The 21,722-nt window shown below is 39.1% G+C and overlaps 1 protein-coding gene and 1 long non-coding RNA gene across 2 annotated transcripts in view; one reads left to right on the top strand and one right to left on the bottom strand.

Annotated features, from left to right (window-relative positions):
- Positions 1–491: 491 nt before the first annotated feature.
- On the top strand, positions 492–21,120 carry TEKT5 (tektin 5). The gene is made up of 7 exons (XM_031606951.2): positions 492–1,348; positions 2,108–2,191; positions 3,781–3,851; positions 4,478–4,621; positions 7,243–7,465; positions 17,927–18,081; positions 20,771–21,120. The coding sequence occupies exons 1-7, from the start codon at positions 788–790 to the stop codon at positions 20,982–20,984; spliced, it is 1,452 nt and encodes a 483-aa protein (XP_031462811.1). The 5' UTR covers positions 492–787; the 3' UTR covers positions 20,985–21,120.
- The window catches only part of LOC149915748 (uncharacterized), a 43,124-nt gene continuing 40,154 nt past the window's right edge, over positions 18,753–21,722 (bottom strand). Inside the window, exon 3 of the long non-coding RNA XR_016471590.1 lies at positions 18,753–19,551. This is a non-coding gene — a long non-coding RNA (uncharacterized LOC149915748). The remainder of the gene's footprint in view (positions 19,552–21,722) is intronic.

Below are 21,722 nucleotides of genomic sequence, written 5' to 3'. Positions count from 1 at the left end.
AGCTCACACCTCACGAGAAGATAAATATAACTTAACAATAATTTGATTGAAATTACCTCTCTTTCTTTTTTCTTCTTCTTTTTTTTTTTTTTCAGCTGAAGTGTAATGTCATGCTAATCTGCAACATAATGCATAAAAATATGTATCTTTTTGTTTTCCCAAATTAAAAACACAAAAACAAGCTGATTCATAGGTACGTATCTGGAGAAGGAGTGACGATAGCAGCTGTCTTGCATTGAACCTAGAAGAAATCTGCACTGATTTAAGGACCCTTAGGATAATGAAATACAGTGCCTAGATACAAATAATTATTTATATTCAAAATCCCTGGCACAAAAGATGGGTTACAATGTGATCTTAGAGCACTGGATTTCAGGAGCTTTTTGCCAGAAGCCTGAAAGGAAAAACTACAAAAATAAGTCCTCCGAGAAGCGACCAAATGTTTAAAACATGGGAAAAAATCACCAGGAGAGGAAGGTACTGCATGTGGATGTGCATTTGGAACAAACCATCTGCAAACAGCATCAGGAGAGCCCGAGACAACAGCCAGAGCCTGTGCTTCGGTTCAGACTTGTTTTGAATGCGGCAACTGACTGATACAGCCATACTGCTTCAGCCCCATCTGGAGGGAGACCTCAGTAAACATTCTGAAGGGTGGAGCAAAGGCAATGGAATGCACGATGGTACCTCGGAGCCCTGTGACACCACTGTGTGTCACCGGGTGCCAACAGCCCAGGTCAGCCTGCAGCGGGGCTGCCTGAAGGCGGCTGCCTGAGCCCTGGGCACGATGGAGTTTTTGGGGACCACGCAGGTTGCCAGCTACTGTGGCACGCGGAAGAGCTGCCTGTTCCCGGACCCAGCCCCCACCAGCACCACCAAGGACACCTACCAGTCCTACTACCTACCAGGATACCGCCACCTCAGTTCCTGGAGGCCCAGTCTGCTTCACAAAGTGGTCTCGGTCCTTCCCAGCTCTGCCGAGCTGTTCAGTCCCACTGGGCGGCCACCCACTGTTCTGCCCACCTTGCGTTCTGCCCTGCATTCCCGCTACAGCACTCGCGACTGGCACCACGCAAACATGGTTCAGTTAAAAGGCTCTGAAGCCTCCAGGTACTGGGCTGGAAGGCTGAACACTGATTCTTTGCGATTGATGCAAGATAAGGACCAACTGACTCATCAGATGCAACAAGACAGTAGCAGAAACTTGGGAGAGAGGATCACTAACATCGATTTCTGGAGATCTGAGCTCGCCTATGAGCTAGAGTGTCTGCTCAAAGAGACCCAGGCCTTGGAAACGGCCAAGAAACGGCTTGAATGTGCTGTAGGTGAAATCCAGGGACCGCTGAAGGTAGGTCTGACACAGCTGCTTACTTCACGATATGCCTGAATGGGTAAAGAGAATATTTTTCTCTCTGTTGAATACTATTATAACTTCCACCGTTGTCACCAAGACAGACCTTGGTCAAACATTACCCTTGGGAGGAGGGAAACTTGGCCACCATGGTCACAGGTCAATACAGGAACCTACCAGGATGCTTCTATGCCTTCTTCCCCTGTCTCCCCTCTCCAGGAGGCTGAGGCTCCGGCAGGTGCAGGCAGTCATCTCTGTGCCTTCCAGGAGAGCAGGCAGTGGCTCAGTGAGCTGCAGTACTCCTCGGCTCCCTGTTCAGTAATGGTAGGGAGACTGCATAACTGCAGTCATTCTCTAGAACGTAGATACAAAACTTCCAAACTTTGACACTGAGTAAGGGTCAATTAGGAGAGATGAGATCAGGGATTTTGCTATGGGTAAGTGTAGAACATAGGTGTTTTAATTAACACAATGTTAAACAAAACCGGCAAGTTGTGATGTAGGCCTTGCTGCACATTACTATGCAGATAATCAAATGAAAGCTTTGGTGGCAGCTAATCCCTAGAAGTATGTATTAACAGATAAGGTAATGAGCCACAAAGACTCATCAGTTTTGTGCAGTGGAGCCATCTCCTATTCTGTTTCACCCTCAATGGATAACATTTGTCATGTCAGCTCCGTGGTCCCTTCAGCAAAGTTTTTCACTCTATAGTGCAGTACTGTACCTATTGCAAATGTTCTCTGGTTTGCTTGCAGACAGCCCTGGAATGCTTGTACTACCGTGAGAAGCGGAAGGAAATAGACTTGGTTCATGATGATGTGGAAAAAAACCTCATGAAGGTAAGATTGGACTTAATAGTTTATTTTGCAAACTGTGAGAATAACCGAAATCCAACTAAATGTTCATCAGGGCAAAAGCATGAGTTCACAGCTCATTTGGAAGATTGAAGGTGAGAGAGGAGAAAAAATGGGTCAAACTACACATAGTGGCAATGACTGATATTCTGTTCATCCTCCCTGGAACAAGAGGAACAGCCATGCGTCTATCTGAGGTCCTCTCCAGTTTTGTCTTCTCCTATGAAGTGATGTAGAAACAATCTCAAAATTGTTTTTTAGACCATGTTTTATAAAATTCCTGAAGTCCTTAAGGGCTTACAGAATAAAATAATTGTTCACTGCCTTGCTGTTTATATAGTCTTACTGAATAAGGAAAGCAAGGATTGTAGTGATTGCTAAATCTTTCAAATATAAAAGAAAAAAACCAAACAAGTACCATTTTATTAAGATTTGAAAGAAGTTATATTGGAAGCATAAGAAAACTAATATTAGGAAAGAAAATGATGGGACAATGCCATTTCTTCAAGTACTTTTCTGGATTAGAAGATTACAGAAGGATCTGCAGACCAGCTGAATAACCAGAATGTTTGTTCAGAGCCTACAGTGTGCAACTGTACTAACAGCCAGCTCAGCAAGAGAATGAATGGCAGGATGAAATACCGCTGACTTTTCCAACATGACCAGATTAAAAAAATATTTTTAAAAATGAAAAATAAAGACCATTTGTCTGATCTCCCAGAGCACTGCTCTGATTATGGAACAAGCTAGATAGAGTCAATGAAGGCCAAGAAAGTCCTGTTTTGTAGTAACAGCAAAGCCACTTGTAAAGTTTGTCATTTGTATACGGTGCAGGTACAGGGACAGAACTTGTGATTTTAAATTTGGTGTCTTAATGACTTTTTATTTGCTGTTTCAAAACTTAATCATATGAAAAAGCTGTTCACACCGCTAAGAGGGTCTCTTATGCTAAAAAAGGGTTTCTGAAAAGGACAGAGAATGGATGGAGTGGCATAAGGTTGTTTGAAGGTCTGTAAGTTTGCATAGTTTCCAGTGTGGTTTGTTTCAGTATTTTTTATTTATTTTAATCTGAGTGGAAACTTGGCTTTGAATTTCTTTGACTAATATTTATACTTATGAAGAGTTTTGTATTATTTATATCAAGGAGCCTACTTCTGAAATCAGATATATTTTCAACCCATTCTGCTATTCTATTAACAAAGTGTTTACATTATGGTAAAAAATGTAACAGCAGTTAGAGAGTAGTTTAATAGATTAAGGCTCATGTTTCAAGTACATTCATTATACCTAGCCTAAGAAAAATTTGTCCTTACGTTTATCAGAATGACTTTATCCATTAAAATCTAGAATGTTTGACACAATATAAAAAGCCATACAGAACCAACTCCAAAGATACAACTTTGTGGCACTGAGGAAGATAGGGACAAAAACACATCCCTTCTTGATCCACACATTCATTCCACATCCACACATGAGATGATTTCAACATCTAGAATGCAGAATTAAAAGGTTATATTCACTAAAGCAAATGGAGTTTGATGAAAGCATTGACATCTGGATATTTTCCACTCTAGGAGGTTGATATATACAAAGATTGTCAAGAAATACTGGCAAAACTTGCACAAAGAATCAATCATCAGTTGGGGTAAGTAGTTACATTTTCCTGTTTTAAAGACAAGAAGCTAAATTCAGTGTTGGCTAGGATCTAATGGCAGATTGAAAATAGCAATTGCAAAATCAGAGGCTTAGCCTGTTAGATGCTCCTTGCCCTTCACTTCTAATTCTTACTAATAATTGAATTTGTTAAGCTGCAGAAGAGCAATACCTATCATTTAGAGCACCATCATTTAAAGTGAACCAAGACAATTTGCCATCTTCTTCAAAGATTTCTCCCATCTTACAGCCTTGCTAGCATGAAAGCCATTACTGAATGCTCACTCTCTTTTGCTCTGAGGCTGTCCTGCATGCCACACAACAACTCTCTCTTGTTTTTCACCCATGTGGTCATTTGCCATCAGAATGACAAACATCATTCAATGCACTGAGTTAAATGCAGTTCTTTGGGGAACGCTCAGAAGCTAAAAGGTGAGCAGGGTGAAATGATACAGCAGCTCCCTCTAGCTAAATTACGGCGCAAAGCATTTTCATGCCACTGTAAATGCCAGCAAATGATATACTGAAGCATGGGAGGGTGTTAGTGAAAGCAGTTAGCTACGGAGTACTAAAGCTTTAAAGATAGTTCAGATTAAAGTAAGACTTTCTCCTTCACAGCATCAACAGAGATGCACAGCATGCCTTGGAGCAGGATCTTTCTGACAAAAACTCAGCCCATTTTATTGACATGAAGTGCTTTAACCTGAGGAACACATCAGACAGCATCAACTTCTACCATGGAGTGGAGAAAGCAGATGGGACGTGAGTATGAGTGGTCACTGCTGTCTTCTCTTCCCAAGCAGGAGCCTGATTACAGCACAAGTTCTAGCCTTACATTTGAAAAGTGGCAGAAAAAGAAGTGTCTCTCTGTATGGCCCTATGTCTTTCCTTGGTGTGAACCCTCCATCATCCTCAGGCAGTGCCTGCTTTCTAATAACTGCCGTGGTTGGAGAGCAGACAGAAGCTGACAGTCTGCAGCCCCTACAATATTGTGCACTGAGCTGCTGCAGAGAGAACAATCATTTACAAACTTGTTGCAGCTGACTCGTTGCCTTCAAACTGCTTCATGCAGATCTCTCTTTTTGTTTTTAATTTATAATCTGTGTTCTTCAGGTTTCAAAACACATGAAATCAAAGCAAAATACAGCTAAGGTGTGCAACTAAGTGCAGCACGGTGAGCAGCATGCAGGTGAACACCAAAAACTATATATTTTTTTCATAAAAATAGCTTGGATTATTTGGAAGTTAACCCATCAAGATGTACAGGACATGTATTAAATAGTATGACTGAAAGGATTTAATAGATTTTAGCATGACTGATTGAAATTTTGCAATTATATACAGTTTTAAAACTGTGTATCATAGTTTACTTATGAACGCCTGCATCCAATTCTAAAGTAATAGCAGAAGAAAAACAACTTGCAATAGAGGGCAGTGTTTTTGTGCTAATGACTTGTTAATGCACTTCTCACTTGCACAGAGCAGTATCTAAATGGTGAACATACTCCATACTTTCAGATGATGGCGACTCTGTCTTGTTGAACAGTGAAGGGAAAAAATGTGCACTGTTTGTTTACTAACAGAACATAAGATCACCTCATTCACTACTGAAATAAGGGAGTAAATGAGGAAAACTTGGCAGGACTTCTGCTGACTCCAGTCATACTACCTACTTGTAGTATTAGCAATGAAAATAAAAATATGCTTGTCAAAAAAGTAGATTCATGTGGGTAAGTTTTACAGCCCTTTTCCTTTTTCACCAACCATAATCCAAAGCAATGTCATTTTTCATTAACATCTCACTGCAATAATTTGGCAAACTGAGGCATACATGCAGCACTTGGGAGCAGAGCAGGTGTTTTCTGCCTGAATCATTCAACAGACTCAGCCAGATAAATTACAGTCTGGAAAAGCAGTGTTAAAAAACAGATCAGGTGTTAAGTACTTCAAACCATCAAGATGGAAACCTTCTTGGGAACTCAATTTTCTGATCAGAAAATGAATATTATACATCAGACCAAGAAAAAAACAACAACAACAACAACAAAAAACAACCACCAAAACCACGAACACCCTACAGAAAGTACACTGAGATTGGTTGGATAAGTTGTGAGCACTGTCAGCTCAGCCTTAATACACTGATTTATGCCATCTTGAAATCGTGTTGGGTGCCTGAAACTTTTCAGGACAACTACTGAAATAAATGTGTAGTACTAAAGATTTCCAAATACTTAGGAAGATCAGTGCTTCAGTTTAGAGAGACAGGGATACCCTATGAAAAACTGGGGGGAAAAAAAGGGCCACTGAGAAAACAAGACATTGCAAAATTCAATTATTTCATCCCTTAATATTAAATCTCAGTTTTCAGTTAAGATCTAAAGAAAATAAATGAGACTCAAAAAATGGCAAAACGTTCCCTGCAGATTTTAACATACAAGCATAGTTCTTAGAGGGAAGTTTTGCATAAAGCAGGATGTTTAAATGCAGGCAGAAGTTTTTTTCAGCCTTTCCTTTTGGCAACTAAAAACGTATGTATCTTTTCATAAAATATTCTAATTTTTTCTTTGGTTGAAGGGCAGAGTGATGTGGTAGGCTGAGCAATGCATTAAAGAAGGCAATGAATTTAACTCCAAAGAGGGCAGCTTATACAGCACCACTTTTTCCTGGGGGCTCAGGCAGCAAGCTTAGGGCCCTACAGACTCCCACTTTGGAAAAATCTGAGTCTGGAATATATGTTCAATTAAGGTAATTAAGGCCATCTGTGAAGGCTTGACATAGAACCAAAAGTCCCAAAGTTTTTTTGGCTACATGGCATTGCAGAGGGAACATTCTTGGCTTGCATTTTTTTCTATGCAGGAGACCTTTATTCAGTTTTTCTATGTCTATTTGTAGACTTTCCCATAGCAATGTCATTTCTATATGTCTCATATATATTAATAAGTTTAAGAATATAATAGGGCCATAAATTAAAGCAGAAGTGTTCATTATAATACATGGAAAAGAAAGAGGATGGAGATCCTACAAATAATACAGATGTACAGTGATGGAGCAGGAAGAAAATTCCAGTTCTCCTCACTCCTGTCCTAGGTCGGGTCATCCATCATCCTGCTACCATTCTTTCTGATGATTAAGCCTCTAGGAGAATCAAAGCCACATGCTTTGCTGCATGGGTCATGTATTTCTTGTGACGTAGGGCTGTTGATGTGTAACAATCCTGCTCTCATGGCTAGTTGGTCATTTGCATCAACTAGGTTGGCTTCTCATGTTTTCTGGCAGTTGCTGACACACAGCTCAGTTTCTCCAGGATAAAGGCCTTGGTCTCTCTCAGGCAGTATTTGAATCTAATTTGATGATGTACCACGTACTTTTATTTTCCTTACTAGTGTTTCAGTTCCTGCAACGTGGGCTAAATTCAGTGAAGACAATGTCAGGTGCTCTCAGCATGCAAGGGCCAATTCTGTCAAGCTCCGGGAGGATACAGAGGTTGCACTGGAGAGCACATCTGAGGAGCTGTGGAATCAATTTGTCAGCACCAACTTGGCCTTTAACAGGCGCATTGCTGAAGTAGCTGATGCAAAGAACAAACTCCAAGCACAACTGGCTAAGGTAAGATTCACTAAGCATTGGCAGCTGCATGTAATCCTAGATGTGCATGAAAGGCACAGAAATCTCTAGAGTTTACATCTTTCTTGAATAAGCACCTTATCGAAAGTCATAGCTATATTCCCTTTCCTCAGGCAATGCATTTGCATCACTTGCAGCCTGAGAAGAGCTCACTCAAAGATGAGCAGCCTGAGCAGATGACAGAATTTTACAAGAAGCCATACAACATCTGTCCCATACAAAGAATCAGTGTGCTTGTGTTCGTTTGCACATGTTTTAGGTTTTCTTTTTTTTCCTTTCCTATTTTTCATTTATTGAGGCTATTCCCTGGTGATTTCCTGAGCAAAGAAAGTTTTATTTTTTTGGTAAACAGTGAAATGACTTTGGAAAGCACACAACTAAAAAGGCCCACAAACATTGTAACATCTTTTTTCTTTTAGAGGAAAGAGAATATTTCAAGTTTTTGCACTTTTGTTCTGCAGCAGTGAAAGAAAAGTTCAGAATTTAAAAATCCTTACATTCAAAATGTTATCAGTCTGCCTTTGAAACCTAAGTCCCAAGTTCTTCTTTTAATACGGTATCCTTTCACATCTTTAACCTGAATTTTAGCCTTGGTTGTGCTTCAATATAGTCTCATATCTTGGGGTGGTTCAGACAGTTAACTTCTCAAACATTTCTTCCTTCTTTTCATGTGATAAAAAGGAGAAATAGCACTGAAGGTGACAGACCTGTATTTAATTCCATCTGTAAAACCTTCTCAGTCAGTTTGCATGGAAAAATGTGATTTGTTGGAAATGTATTAGTGGAATTTTGAAGCATATTCTAAAGTTAACAAGAGGTGCTGCCTTTGTACTGTCAGATAAAACCCTGTTAAGCTATGAAGACATACTGTGTTATTCATGTGACTTTAATCAGAGTTCACTGAGTTCTTCTATTAAGACTCCTTCTCTTATAGAGGCTCGTACTCACCCATTTGTTTCAATGCACATTTGGAAACAATAGAGTTTTCCTGCCATTCTATTTGTCATAAGTTGTTTAAGATGTTTTCAGTTTATTTTTAGGGGCTTGAAGGAAAGTGCAAACCAACCAGCTAAATGTGTGTGAAGTCACAGCACATAATGTTTTCTTCTATTCTTTCCTGCTTATAAAGCACAAAAGATGTTGAATGTCGTTTTTGTGTGGTTTGGATCTTATATAAATGAAGCCAGCTATAGCACTTTATCCCTGAATTGACTATCCACCTAAGTTTCTCATGGACTTAATCTATGAATACTTGCTTCACATTTTCAAGTGACTTTTTATAAAAGGTAAAATAGAAGTACAAAAGGTAGAATAGGGCCCACGTGTGGAATCACAAATTGCAGTGTGAAATATCAACATACTATCAAAGATTTGGTCACCGTGTCCAGCTGACTCAGTGCTGACAACTTGTAGATAACAGAAGAAGGGACTTATGTTTCTATGCTGTCACACTACTGGATTGCAGTAAGAAGTGACTGGGAGAAACTGAAGTAATCATATTTGTATAAAGAATAATTAGGTTGTGTGGTTTGCATGGATTAAAAAAGTGTCACACAGGATGGCATTCCATGAGCTGCTACTGCTGCTATGTAGTGATGAGTTACAAAGTGATAGCACATACACAGCAGAGACCTTCATCTCAAACTCCATAGTAATGTAAAAACAAAATGCTGTAGGTTTTCAGAGCAGAAGCACTGCTGGTTAAGGAGTGGATGAGACTATATGATAGAAAGCCTATTAATTCTTTTGCTCGTGATACCTCAAAAGGACAGGAGGAAAGAGAGAGAGTAAGGAATGAATGCTTATTTAATGGTCAGCTATAGCTAAGCAGAGGTTTATTCTTTCTCCAAGCTTGCAGTATTGTCTGTAGAACTTAGAGAAAAAAAAAAATACAGCTAGGATATGCTTTAATAAGACAGCCACAGGAGCAGCTAGGGCACAAGGCTGTCCCTTAAACACTGCCACACTTTGGTAAAATGCAGCTACTATAGTTCCTTTTCCTTTCACATGCAATACTAACCCACTGACCACAGCGGGTGCCACAATTTCATTTTCTTGTGTTTAGAAAATAGAACACTCTTTCAAAGGCTGTTTTTGCACTGGCTTCACAAGCAATGAATGTCAGTGTTAGAGACATCCTTCCTTCTGCCAAATTCTTTTCCTAACTAAGCAGACTACCTACATGAACTGGGAGGAGAATGAACATAGAAAAAGTTTGCTTGGAACCAGGAAAAGTTATATATTTAATGAGATCTGAAGCTCATTTCTGAATGAAAAAATAATTTTCTGCTTTGTGAAAGAGCCAAATCTCTTCCAGACAAAAAGCTACACAGGGAACTTCCTGTAATTATTTGTTTCTAAAATCAGAAAGGAAAGAATAATTAAAAAAAAAAACACATACAAGAGTAAATAGTGTGAATATGGTGATGATAAAAAATAACCACATGTTGAAATAACACATTTTCTTCTGTCTATATCACTTACATGTAAAAGATCAGCTGGTTAAGATTACGAACCTAATGCCTCAGCTTGTGGTCTCAGCATGTTCTTCCTCCTCCTAAAAACCTACCAAATTAGTATATATAAAAAGCCTCAAAATGTAAAGAAAATCAGCAATTCATTATTACTCTGTTTAGTTCCATTGTAGAATATGTCTTCCTTTATGTCCAGATAAGTGTTTTCTATTTACCAAAAGACGCAGAATGTCTCTGTAATAAAGGCATCCTGTTGTTTTCACTTCTATCAAGAGTTAGGCCAGGAGTTTTGCCAGGACCTTCTCCATCAATGACATAATGTCTCCATTTCAGGTTACAAACTGCACAAGTCTCAGAGTAATAACTACACAGCAGTACAGCTGCTTTTTTAAGCATTTTTTCTGCCGCTAGAATGGTGGGTGGACTTGAACCTCAGTTTCTACCACGTTCCTGCATCATTTACCTTGAGTTACTGATGTGCAATTGAATAGCAGATCTGAAGAAATTCCCTGTTGCACCTGACTGAGATTCTGACACAGCTTTTAAACTAGGTTTGCACTATAAAGTGTCCACACATCATGTTTAAAAGTGCATGAACAAAACACGCACTTGAGAATAATACTTCATATAGTTTACCTTCTCTACATACACTTCCCAATCCAATCAGGACCAAGGGATGCAGTGAAGAAGTCACTGTAAGATGTAAGGCATCTGATAAACAGACATGAGAAAATTATTTCAAGAGGAATGGAGCAAAACTCTCAACAATGCTTGGCACTCTCCTTTTTTGTATCTAAATTAGTCCAAACAAGACCACTTTACAATATAGATCACCTGCTCCACTACATTTTTTACTATGAACCTCCACTAATCTTCATTTATTTAGAGGAATGGCTTAGTGACTTACAGATGTATCATCTTGGGTTAGACCAGCTGTGACTTTATCTTTTATTCTACTTGGAGCTCAGCCTGAAGGTCGGTGCTTGAAAGGGCTCCAAGTTCAGATCGAGTTTCCAAGGCAGTGTAAGAGAGGTCTCCAAAGAGCATTGTGATTCCAGCTTGCCTTTCTGCATTCACAGTCCAGCTGCTGTCTGCTCTCACTGATGTACTCCACTGATATATTCAGGAAACTGTCTGAGTTCTCTTTACTTCAAATTTTCATTGTCTGCTTTTCCTTCCTGACACTTCTTTTGGGGAGGCTGGTGAGGCTTACAGCCCCCAACTCTATCAGAAATCTGGGAAGTGATTTGCCTAGGGAAACAGTAAAAACGGATTGAAGTGCTTCTGTATGACTCTGAACAGGAATCTATTGAATGCAGAAAGGAAATGCTTTTCCTAAAAACTTGCTTTATATGTCTCCCTTTCTAGTTCATGGTAGGGTTTCCATGATGAATTATCCTCTGCCTGCTTTTGCTTGATTTTTCTCTAGCAGGCTGAGACAACTTGCCATCTTTTCAGAAACTTAGGACAGGAAGTACGGGTGTGGTATAAAGCATTTCCTACTGCAACTCTGAAGCCTGGAAGTCATCACAACTTCAGAAGGATTAAAAGAGTGGAAACTGGGCAATTGCTTGAATAAGTTCCTCAACTTCCTCCTTAGTAGGATGAAAAGGATGATGTTAGTAGCACTAGATGACACCGCTTGATTTAGGTTATTCAAATAACTGTTGGAGAAGGGGCACAACACTTGCTAACTCTACAAACGGCTCTATAGAAGCAGACAAAAACAAAAGAAGAATCAGTGGCAAGAAAGAAGCCAGACAAATCCAGATGGAACACTTCTTTTTCAAAGCAAAAGAATTCATCACTGCAAGAGTTTACCACAGATAGGTGACTTAATTAGTGTGAAATCAAGACCAAGATTGCTGCTCTTCCTGAAAGCTCTGCTTTTCCTACAGGCACTGGTTTATGAAGAGGGATTGCTACAGGGTAGAGGAGTGTCCTGCAGGCAGTGTAGGCAGCTAAATAACAGTATTTCTTCTCACCCTGAGATTGAAAATGTCCTATTTCCATTTCTATCCCAACTGCATAAGTCTGCCATTAGTTTGTCTTACTTGATTCTGGGATTAATCTTGTTTTCTGAGAATTCTTGTGAGAATCTGGATGGCAGAACCATAGATACATGAGATTCTGAGGCTGGAGACAAGGAGCCCTTGCTGGCCAGGGTTAAACCCTACAACAAAGAGGGTATCACAGCTCTGCTGTGTTTCATTGTCACTGGGCTCACAGAGAATGTAGCTGTTTGGGGATGGAGATATTTTGCAGGGTTCTAATCACAATGTGTGACCCTGGTCAGGCACAGAGCTGTTCTGGGACCAATATTTTAGGATAGTGAACAGCAAATATAGCTCACACAATTCAGTGTAGGAGATGGTGGTATGGTAACTACAGCATGCCCCACTACAAGAAACACTCAGTTTATGATGAGAGAAATTATGATAAATATGTTTGATATAAAATCTACACAAATCTTTAAGAAAAGGAGGAAAAGCAGCCCTTCATTAATATGTTTGCATCTATTTTCCATAAAGTTAATATTAACGTAAATAGTTACCTTGGCTTCCTCTCCTGGAAATAACCAATAGGACAGGATGTTTACATGCAGTAGGTCTGAGAATCAATCAGACCAGACAGCAAGTGACATATTTACACAGCCCAGTATTTATCCCATGCCTAAACACCAGATTATCTCAGTTAGCACTGTACAAGATAGAACACCTGCACTGTGCTCAGAGCATTTGTACGCTCAGAGGCAGAGCTGCCCAGCTCCTCCCTTCCTGCAAGGTTTGCTATTCCTCTACCCAGGAGCACAGGGATCAGAAGCATGCTAGAAAAACAGATACAAATTCAATAAAACCATGAAAAAATAACCACTCATTCCAGTAAACAAGTAGCCCCAATTCTGAGTATTTCTATTCAGTTCATTGAGAAACAGTGCTTTTAGCAGTGGTTCCCCCTGATTTTTTTTAACCCCTGGGGTGTGAAAAGGCAGTATATTACATCAATATATGATGGAAATTAATTCTTTTTTGCCTTTCTGCTTGATGTGTTTTTACTCTACTTCTTTACCTGAAGAAACTACAGAATTTTGTTTTAGTAAGTTGCTCCATCACTTACACAGATTATCCTGAGTTTCCATCCCTCACACATTTTTTTTTTAAAATTAAATTCAAATATATTTATGAATTAAAAAACAAGCAACTTGTTGTCTTAACACCTATTGAATATATTTATATGATGGCTAGAGGGAAATACTGAATATTGAATACATTTTATAGTTAGACAATCGACTTCTAATTCAAGGCATAAACCTACTTGGGTTTGTAAGTAGTATAAAACATAGAGAGAAAGCCAAGAGAACATCAGTGGCAATAAAACCAGGAACTCCGAAATAATTTTCAAACTCCTCAACGGTGAAATTCAGAGGGAAGCCCTCCTACAGCTGTTGAAAAGGACACAGCTCAGCCTTCTTCTGGAAAGCCTGGCATATTTTAGGAGTTAACTGCATGGGAAGCATGAAGAAGGGGTGCAGCAGGGTTGTGAGCTGAGGGATGGAGCATGTGTATAGGAGAGGGAGCACTTTCCCTGTGGCACTTTTCCCACATAGGCTTTCGTCTTGGATCCCAGTGTATCCTCATATTTTTATACGTCTTTGTTTGCTACTTTTTTCCCTTCCTCATTTTATACCTTAAAAACTCAGTAATTTGTGGTTTCTGATGCCTTTTCCCAGTGGCTGAGTATACACTTCATTCACTTAATCTTATCGTTTAATATGGGAACCTGTTTGAGAGTAAAGTTTTCAGACGATTAATGAAGAGTGACTCAGAAGTGGTTGGGAAGGTGTGTGCTGGTTGGTCTAAGCAGCTCAAACATGCCTGGAAAAACCTGTTTGAAGGAGGAAATAGATATGCATATACTTTAGACTTTTACTTACAAACCAAGAGAAATTTCACATGAAAAGTAAGGCAATTACTGGAAAACAAAGTTAGATTTATGTCTCCTAAAATGGTTGCTTGGTCTCACGAAATCATAAAGGCTTGCTCAGAGTACTGACTGTGGGCAAGGGGAGAAACCATTTAGGAGAAGCCTGGCTTCTCAGTCTGCCACACTGCAGTGCTCTACTTCATGGATTAGGCGAGGTGGCACTCACAGTGCAGGTAGGCTAGAATCAGAGCAGTGCATTTGGATTGTCATGAATCCAGTGTCATTAGCTGCACAGTGTCTTCTCACACTGACGGATATGCTCCCAGCTGCTACGTAAAGGCAGCCTGTATTGAATGAAAGCAAGCCTCTGCTGATGTTGCTATAGAAGGCAACTTGTGTTATTTGTAAGACTGCTCTGATCACATGTGTGACCTAGCGGCTCTTTTTCCAAGTCGTACTGTATCCAGACTATAAAAACCACGGCCTTGGTGAGGTGAGAGAGCAGCAGGAGAGCAGTTTTCTAGAAGCTCTCAAGTATTCTGCAACACAAAACTTTCCTCATGTCCTGGAAGGGAAAGTTTCCGGGTGGGCAGCTGCCTGAGCCAATCCCTCAGCACAGTCTCTTAGGAACATGCTGCTCAGCATTTGTTGTTTTTGCTTCCTGCCTTTGGAAGCCATCCAGAAATGACGTGTACTAGTGCAACACTATCTGGTGATCGTCCCCACCAATCAGTTTATGCACTGTAGATTATCTAAGCCATATTATCCAATGTGTGTCCCGAATGAGTAATCAAAAAATGTTTGTACTAAGCTCTGTGATGCTTCAGAGGTGGTTCCCCCGAGGCCATTTTACTTTGCATGTCTGAAATGACAGCACTTAAAAAAAAAGCAAGGAAAAAAATGACAGCATACTAGGAACCACATCCACTTACATGCAGCCAAACAGAGCTTGAAGATAGCTACATGGTTTTATATTTTGAGTTAGGAAGCAGGTTTAAATAACTTTTTTTTTTTTTTTTTTGAATGGTGTGGGATTTGCTCAGTAGCTGTGGTTGTGCATAATGCCATTGCACACTACTGGCACCATTATGAGCAGGACTTATGAAGTCGTGTGGCACAAGGGTGCTTTGTAGTGACTGTGCATTATACAGACAGATGATATAAGGGCTGGACATACAACTGTGAATTTTAGATAAAAGCTCTCTTCTTGGTACCAACAAACAACTGGATTTTCAAGAGAAATCAGAAATTAGAGCCTGCCCTTGAGCATCGTCATCGTGTGAATTTGCAGACCATGCAAGTTCTAAATACTTTAAGTCACTTCTAGATACAAGAAGACTAGTGCCTTATGTCAGTTATATTTATGGTAAAATGCATGTATGACTTAGTATTGGAAAAATAGAGGACAATGCAGTCTCCTGCATCTGTGTCACTTGGGTAACATCCATGTGTGTTCAACATGTGCTGTGGGCAGTGAGGTCCAATTGGACACAAACTCACAGCGCAGCACAATCAGTGCTCTGAAGGAAATGAACCTCAGATTTGATAAATTACAGCTGAAATATATGTGTTTGTGGTCTAGTTGTTGTCACCAATAAAGCTCAAATTCTGGACCACATAGGCCTTACTCAGAAACAGGACTGAGAATGCAAGTCCTCTGTAAGTAGAAAACAAATAACCATCCCAAATCCTTTCTGAAATTGAAGCATAACTTTGTCCAGTTCTTACTGAGCTGAGGTGATGTGTGCTACTATGTTTCATTGGTTTTACTTTGATTTACACTTTTTTATTATTATTTTAAAAATCTACTTAAAATTTACTATAAACTGTAAGTAGAATTAATGTAAGAGACCCAAACCCTCCCCACATCCCTCTGCAGGTAACATAACCACACCCCAGTGAACTTGGCTCACTTGCTTGCAGCAAGGCGTAGCATGGGAAGCACTCCTGCAGTGACAGAAGCTGTAACATAAACACAGGAAAGGAGGACCCTGCTAAGCAGTGGGTGACCTCCAGAAGCACTGCGTACTCTTCCCTCACAGCCTTGGCACATCCGCACAGGTTGATATTTTGGTTGGCAATGAAGATGAAAGGTGTGGACAAAGGGTAGGACTGACAGGCTTATAGAATGGCATCCCTTTAATCCCCAGCAGCACACCTGGGAGCTGCATCTAACCTCCTCCACATGCATGTGAACACGCATGGGATTCTCTTAGAACATTTCTAAATGGTGACATTCTTGTAACAGCACAAGCTGCTTAAATTCTGCTTCTCCTTCTAATTGGGCAGCAGAAGATCCAAATCCTGTGTGTTTTCAGGGAAAAGGAAAGATGTGGACTTCCCGCATAATGAAGGCATCTGACTTCTTTATGTCTCATTCCCTTGTTGTTGTTGTTGTTTTTATCTACAGAAATAAGTATATAACTGGTAAAATTGTAGACAATATAGAAAACAGTGGATCTAACAATGTGCTTTTACTCTAAGTAATTAGTGTGCAAAACAAATAGCTACCAAAACACATTGATCTATCTGCATAAATATTTCCTGTAAAGCACAGCTTGATTACTGTGATTATTTAATTAAGAAAGATCTCTCACATTGCTCTACTACACAACGTAACCAAGCTCTGAGAGTTGGGCTCATGTGCAGGTGCCTGGTATCCTTAGTCCTCTGGGTTTTACCTGTAAATAACCTTTCAGAAGCAAGAACTAACTCAGTTTTCAAACCACGTGCATTATTAGCTTAACGTGATACAGCTTCATATGTAGGCAAGATCTAAACAGCTGCATAACTTTAAGCACATTACGCCATTTTTAATGGTTGCTGAAATTCAAGTTGCATTGATTTTAGCAAACTGGCTGAAAAACAATGTCAGTTCAGTTTGTTCTCTTCCATTTTAAACCTGTCTACAGGAAGAGCTTGAATTTGTTCCCTGTATTGGCTGCAATTGATTGTGGTAAATGAAAGTAATGTAATAATCAACTTGCTAGGGAATGTTAGTAGAATATAAACATTTCTTTCCTGTTCTCTATTTTATGGCTGAGCAAAAAATTTCTCCTTTGTAGTTTCTTCCACTTTTTGATACCAATGAAAACAACTAAAAAGCACTTGCAGTGTGCTGGGGAATAATACCATTATATGATAATATGCTCTGCAACTAAGAACTATGCTATTCTAATTCTGTGGGGCTCTCCTTTTTGATGTTGTTTCACTCCATACTGTCTTCACTTAGAGAAAAAAAAAACAAGTTGTTTCCTCTACAGCTCCCAGAGACTTTTCAAACTTCCAGAAGTTAGTTTCAGTACTTAAAAATGACTTACGCTTATACGTACTTGCAGCAAATGTCCCCCAAATACTTGTAGTGTGTCACTATTTCAGGGGGCATGTTTCATGGCTTTTGAATTTTTATGGGGGAAAAGGAAATAAGTATTGGATGAAAGTTTGAATGAAAACGAAAATTTGTTGAGAAATTTTATCTTTACCAAAATGGTCCCTGATCAAGCAGCAGTTATTTTATTTGGGAGAAAAAGTAGATAATGAAGCAAATAGAAAGTGAGCCTCTAAGTCTATAAACACTGCCTCTACAAAAATGGCATTTCACAAAAAAACACAATTGGGATTTTCCCATCACTGTAATTCAGTGCTTTTTTTCTGCTTGATATAAATTTATATTCCAATTTATATTCCAATTCAAAAATTACTTCATGTTATAACAACAAAAAAAATGGTTTATTTCTTAGTGGAAGTCGTTCTCCAGCACTGATACCCAGTTTTGCAGGAACAACTTAATTACATGTTTTCACAGCATTTAATGGCCTCTGGCTCTCCCATGAGCTGTGATTGCTGTATATCCTTTGAAAGAAATTGCAAGCCAACAAATTATACAAATATGTTTGATTGCTGTGAGGTTGTAGAAATCTCCTCCCCTAAATCAGAACAAAATGACATGCCAGAATGGAAGCAGTTCCGATAGCAGTGTTTAAAGGAGAGTCAAGTTCTGATTTTGGATGCATGTGAAGCTAACAAAAATGTTCTTCTTGTTCAGGTACTTCAAGAAATCTTCCAGACAGAAGATACAATCATGCTACTGGAGAGATCCATAATGGCAAAGGAGTACCCACTGAAAGTGGCTCAGACACGCCTGGAAGGAAGAACCAGGCGACCCAATATAGAACTATGCCGTGATGCACCTCAGTTTCAGTAAGTAGAGGCCAGACTTCCCCGTCCCTTCCTCAGTCAGCTACTCAAGAAATTTAACAAGAGTGTGAATTAATTCAACAGGATTAGAATTATATTCATTGTGTGACTGTAAATATGGAAGAAAGAACTAAAATCCAAGTAGCTATGCTGAAGTGCAGTTGAGTTTAGAGACCCCTTCCCAGAACAGTTTGGTGTTCAATGGGTTGGTTATGGCTGATACGCTTTGGAATTTGGTCTCACATTGAGTGGCACTTAGGAATTGTGTTCAATACCATTCAGGATGAAACAACAGGATTTACTTCAGGAAATACCTTACTTTAGAATTTTTTTTTTCCCCAAGAAACATTCTGTCTTGATGCAAAAATTATCTAATGGTCAGACCCCTTTAAACTTATTTGCCAATTAGAGAGAGGCTGTGTCTCTTTCTTCATGAGCTTGTTGTTTTCAATGCTTTTATGCAATATAGTGAGTCCAGAATCATTGTACAGATTAGCTCATCTGCTCATTGTAGTTGTGGGACCCTTCCAGCATGCTGGCATCAGCTTGCTGATCCCTGTGTTGTGGTTCATTGAACAACGTGTGTTATGTCCTTCTGGATACAAAAAACAGCATCTGAGACATTAGTCTTCCTTCCCTTATAAAGGAAGGTTCTGAATTTTAATCCCATTTTTCTCCCTCCCCAACAAGTCTTCAAAGTATTCTGTGGGAGTTTTCTCAAGGAATACTGTAGCTGGAGTGAATTTCACAGTCCAGTTAGATAATTTTTTCATATTTTATTGAAAGCAGGAAGCTGTATCTTCTTGACATTTGTCTGTATCAAAATCCTACCACATGCAACGCTATGACATTACTGAAGTACATTATGCTTAGTCTGAGGATTTATATTAGTTTTCCGAGTACTGTTTTGTCAGCTCAAAAAGCTTCTATTCAAACCATTTGGATAGTTTTGTCTTTTTATACCACACAAATCACACCTGTTCCAGATGCACTTCAGCTGTGAATAAATAAAAGCTTCTGATCTATGCACAATAGCATTCACTTAGCACTTACCTTTACTCTGGGAGCAGATCAGTTGACACTTCAGTTACCTTTGTGCCATCAATTAAGAATACAAATAAGCAAGTATCAACAATTTATTTAAGAAAAGCCAATCACTACCAAGATGGCTTTAACTATTACTATACAACTTCAGTTATTACTCACTCAAAGTCTGTTCTCTTCTCACTTCTTCCCTGAAGATCTCCTCCACAAAATGTTTGCAGCATCATGATTGATATCAGTCAAGTCATCAGGACTGTGTGTATTCAAAATAAAAAACTTCTTTGAGTTAGGATCAAAAATGTGCTGAAGCAGAGGGTCATATTATTCCTTCTTCTTCCCATAATTGCCAATGATACTGTTGATGTTCCAAAGGATTGTGTCTCAGAAAGTTTGAAAGCTTCATTTGAAATCATTGAATATTTTCTTCATCTATAGTGAAAAGATATAAATATGAAATTTATGTAGGGGGTCTGAATCAACTCAGTTCTTACCAGCTTACAGGTTATATAAGAACTTAACATGCAGTTACACATGTATTCAGAAGTACTTTAAGCTTAATGTACACATAATTTTTCCATCAGTCTGATACAATTTCCAATATTTCAACCTAAATATTTATGCAAGTACACTGTTTGCTAGACAGTTATATTGATATTTGCCGTATCTTATTCTCCTTGCTTTGATGAGTATTAATTTTGTTATGCCACAGCTCCCTTAAGCCAGACCATGTTGTTCTGGATGCTTTAGCTGATCTAAATCTTTGAATGCTACATTCATCCTAACTGGGATTGGAGTTTGAAATTCTGACAGAGGGTATTTGAAATGTGAGCACTTTTTCTATCACAGTTTTTGGCTGAGCTTATACCTCAAATAAATTATATTTTTTCAAGAAACTCCAATCTGAGAATGCAAAACCATTTACTAATTCATTTTTAAATAATTTGTTCCATATATTTATCTCTTGGTTTAAAGCACAAAGATATTCAGCTCAATAGAGAAAAAAAATATGAAATGAACCACTTCTTTGTAACATGTAAATGTTATCTGAGTTCGCTGTTTATTTAAAAGGAAGTGCTGATGTTGGCATTTGTTCTCTGTGTGTGCTGCCAACTTTGTAGTTTAAGGGATTAGACAGAAAACAAATTAATAAAGTCTAGTTTTTCTGTACTGTTCCATGGTGAAAAAGCTGGGACTATCCCAAAACAAGTTGAAGTGGATTCTGGAAAAAATCAAAGTTTCTTAAAGCTTACAGTGCTTGGCTTATTTAATAGAACATTAGATAGCACACCAGGTTGACTGTATTAAAGAGTTTACCCACTCAATGACTATGCAAGGATCTTTGCCACACCTGCGTAGGTAGGCCATGGAACTACACTGATGGTCTCCAGAAATGCATACTATAGAACTCAACCTGGCCATGCTAGCCCTAGAGATGCTACCCAAACAGGAGACTGCAGGTAAGGAAGATAGCATTCAGGATGCCGAGTGGCTTAACTGCTGTTGAATGTCAGTGTAAGCAGAAATTGACACTTCTTACAGGTGCTGTGGAAGCCAGTTTGGCAAAGAATAGGTTTCATATTGATTCAGTCCATGTGGTGGGAGATTGCTAAAGTTATTGGAGCAACCTGTCCCCTTCTCTTTTTTTCAGGCTTGTCACTGAAGTTTATACTATAGATGACACCTTACAGACCTTAAAGAAACATTTGCAAGAAGCCCGGGATGCTCTGCAAATGCTACTTCACAACAAATCAAAGCTGGAACACGACATTTCTGTGAAGGCAAACTCCTTCTTCATTGACAAGAAGTGTATGGAGATGCGCAAAACTTTCCCCTGCACCCCACGGCTCATTGGCTACATTTGAGCAGTAACCTTTGATATCTCTCATGCATGATATAAAAGCTGCAAAGGTTGCAAATATTTCCTGAAGGAAATCATTATTTTGTTGGGGTTTTTTTTCTTTGTTTGAAATCCAATAGAAATAAACCAACCAAAATCAATACTGTACTTCTTTCCTTTGAGCAACTGCGTAATCTCAGCTATAGCTGCTCCATGGAATGGAATTAGTAGATCTATTCTAACAGAATCAGATCACACTAAAATGACTAGAGAAATATTGCATGATTTGTGAGTTACTAGCTAAAGAAAATTATAAACTGACATCACACACTTTTCAACAGAATAAGTACAGTACAGGATTTAACTGTCTGGGATATTGTGATGCCTGTGTTTCAGTCCTTGTCTGGAAAAGTCACATTTTAATGCTTGTCCATCCTTCTACTCTCTTTCTGTCTAGCAGATGTAAATTTGGTGTTTGCTTTAAATTAGAGGAGGTTGAGCAAACTTGATTCATAGAAGAAAATCTTGTATATGTATATGAACTGTTTATGACCAATGTTTGCCTAAGACTGAGAGGTCTTAACTACACAGAAATGTGTACTATCAGTAGATATCAAAGGACTTCATGAGCACAGACAGTACCACTGTTCTTCATCACTTCATCAGGTGAAGACAATGAAGGCTGAAACGTGTACAATGCCGTAATCTCAGTGAAGGATTTGAGGAAGCACTAGTTTTAACCCATGTTAAGGCAGGCTGACTT

Source organism: Phasianus colchicus, chromosome 16 (genome assembly GCF_987193195.1).
Source record: "Phasianus colchicus chromosome 16, bPhaCol1.hap1.1, whole genome shotgun sequence".
NCBI classification, from domain to species: Eukaryota; Metazoa; Chordata; class Aves; order Galliformes; family Phasianidae; genus Phasianus; species Phasianus colchicus.
The sequence above is the reverse complement of the archived record's forward strand: the minus strand, read 5'-3'. Positions and strand labels throughout refer to the sequence as shown.

Bases quoted from the DNA above. Each gene is read 5' to 3' on its own strand.
- TEKT5 (XM_031606951.2), top strand. From the start codon at position 788: ATGGAGTTTTTGGGGACCACGCAGGTTGCCAGCTACTGTGGCACGCGG. The intron at 3,852-4,477 runs GTAAGTAGTTAC...TCTCCTTCACAG, and splicing joins AGAATCAATCATCAGTTGGG to CATCAACAGAGATGCACAGC. The intron at 7,466-17,926 runs GTAAGATTCACT...CTTCTTGTTCAG, and splicing joins TCCAAGCACAACTGGCTAAG to GTACTTCAAGAAATCTTCCA.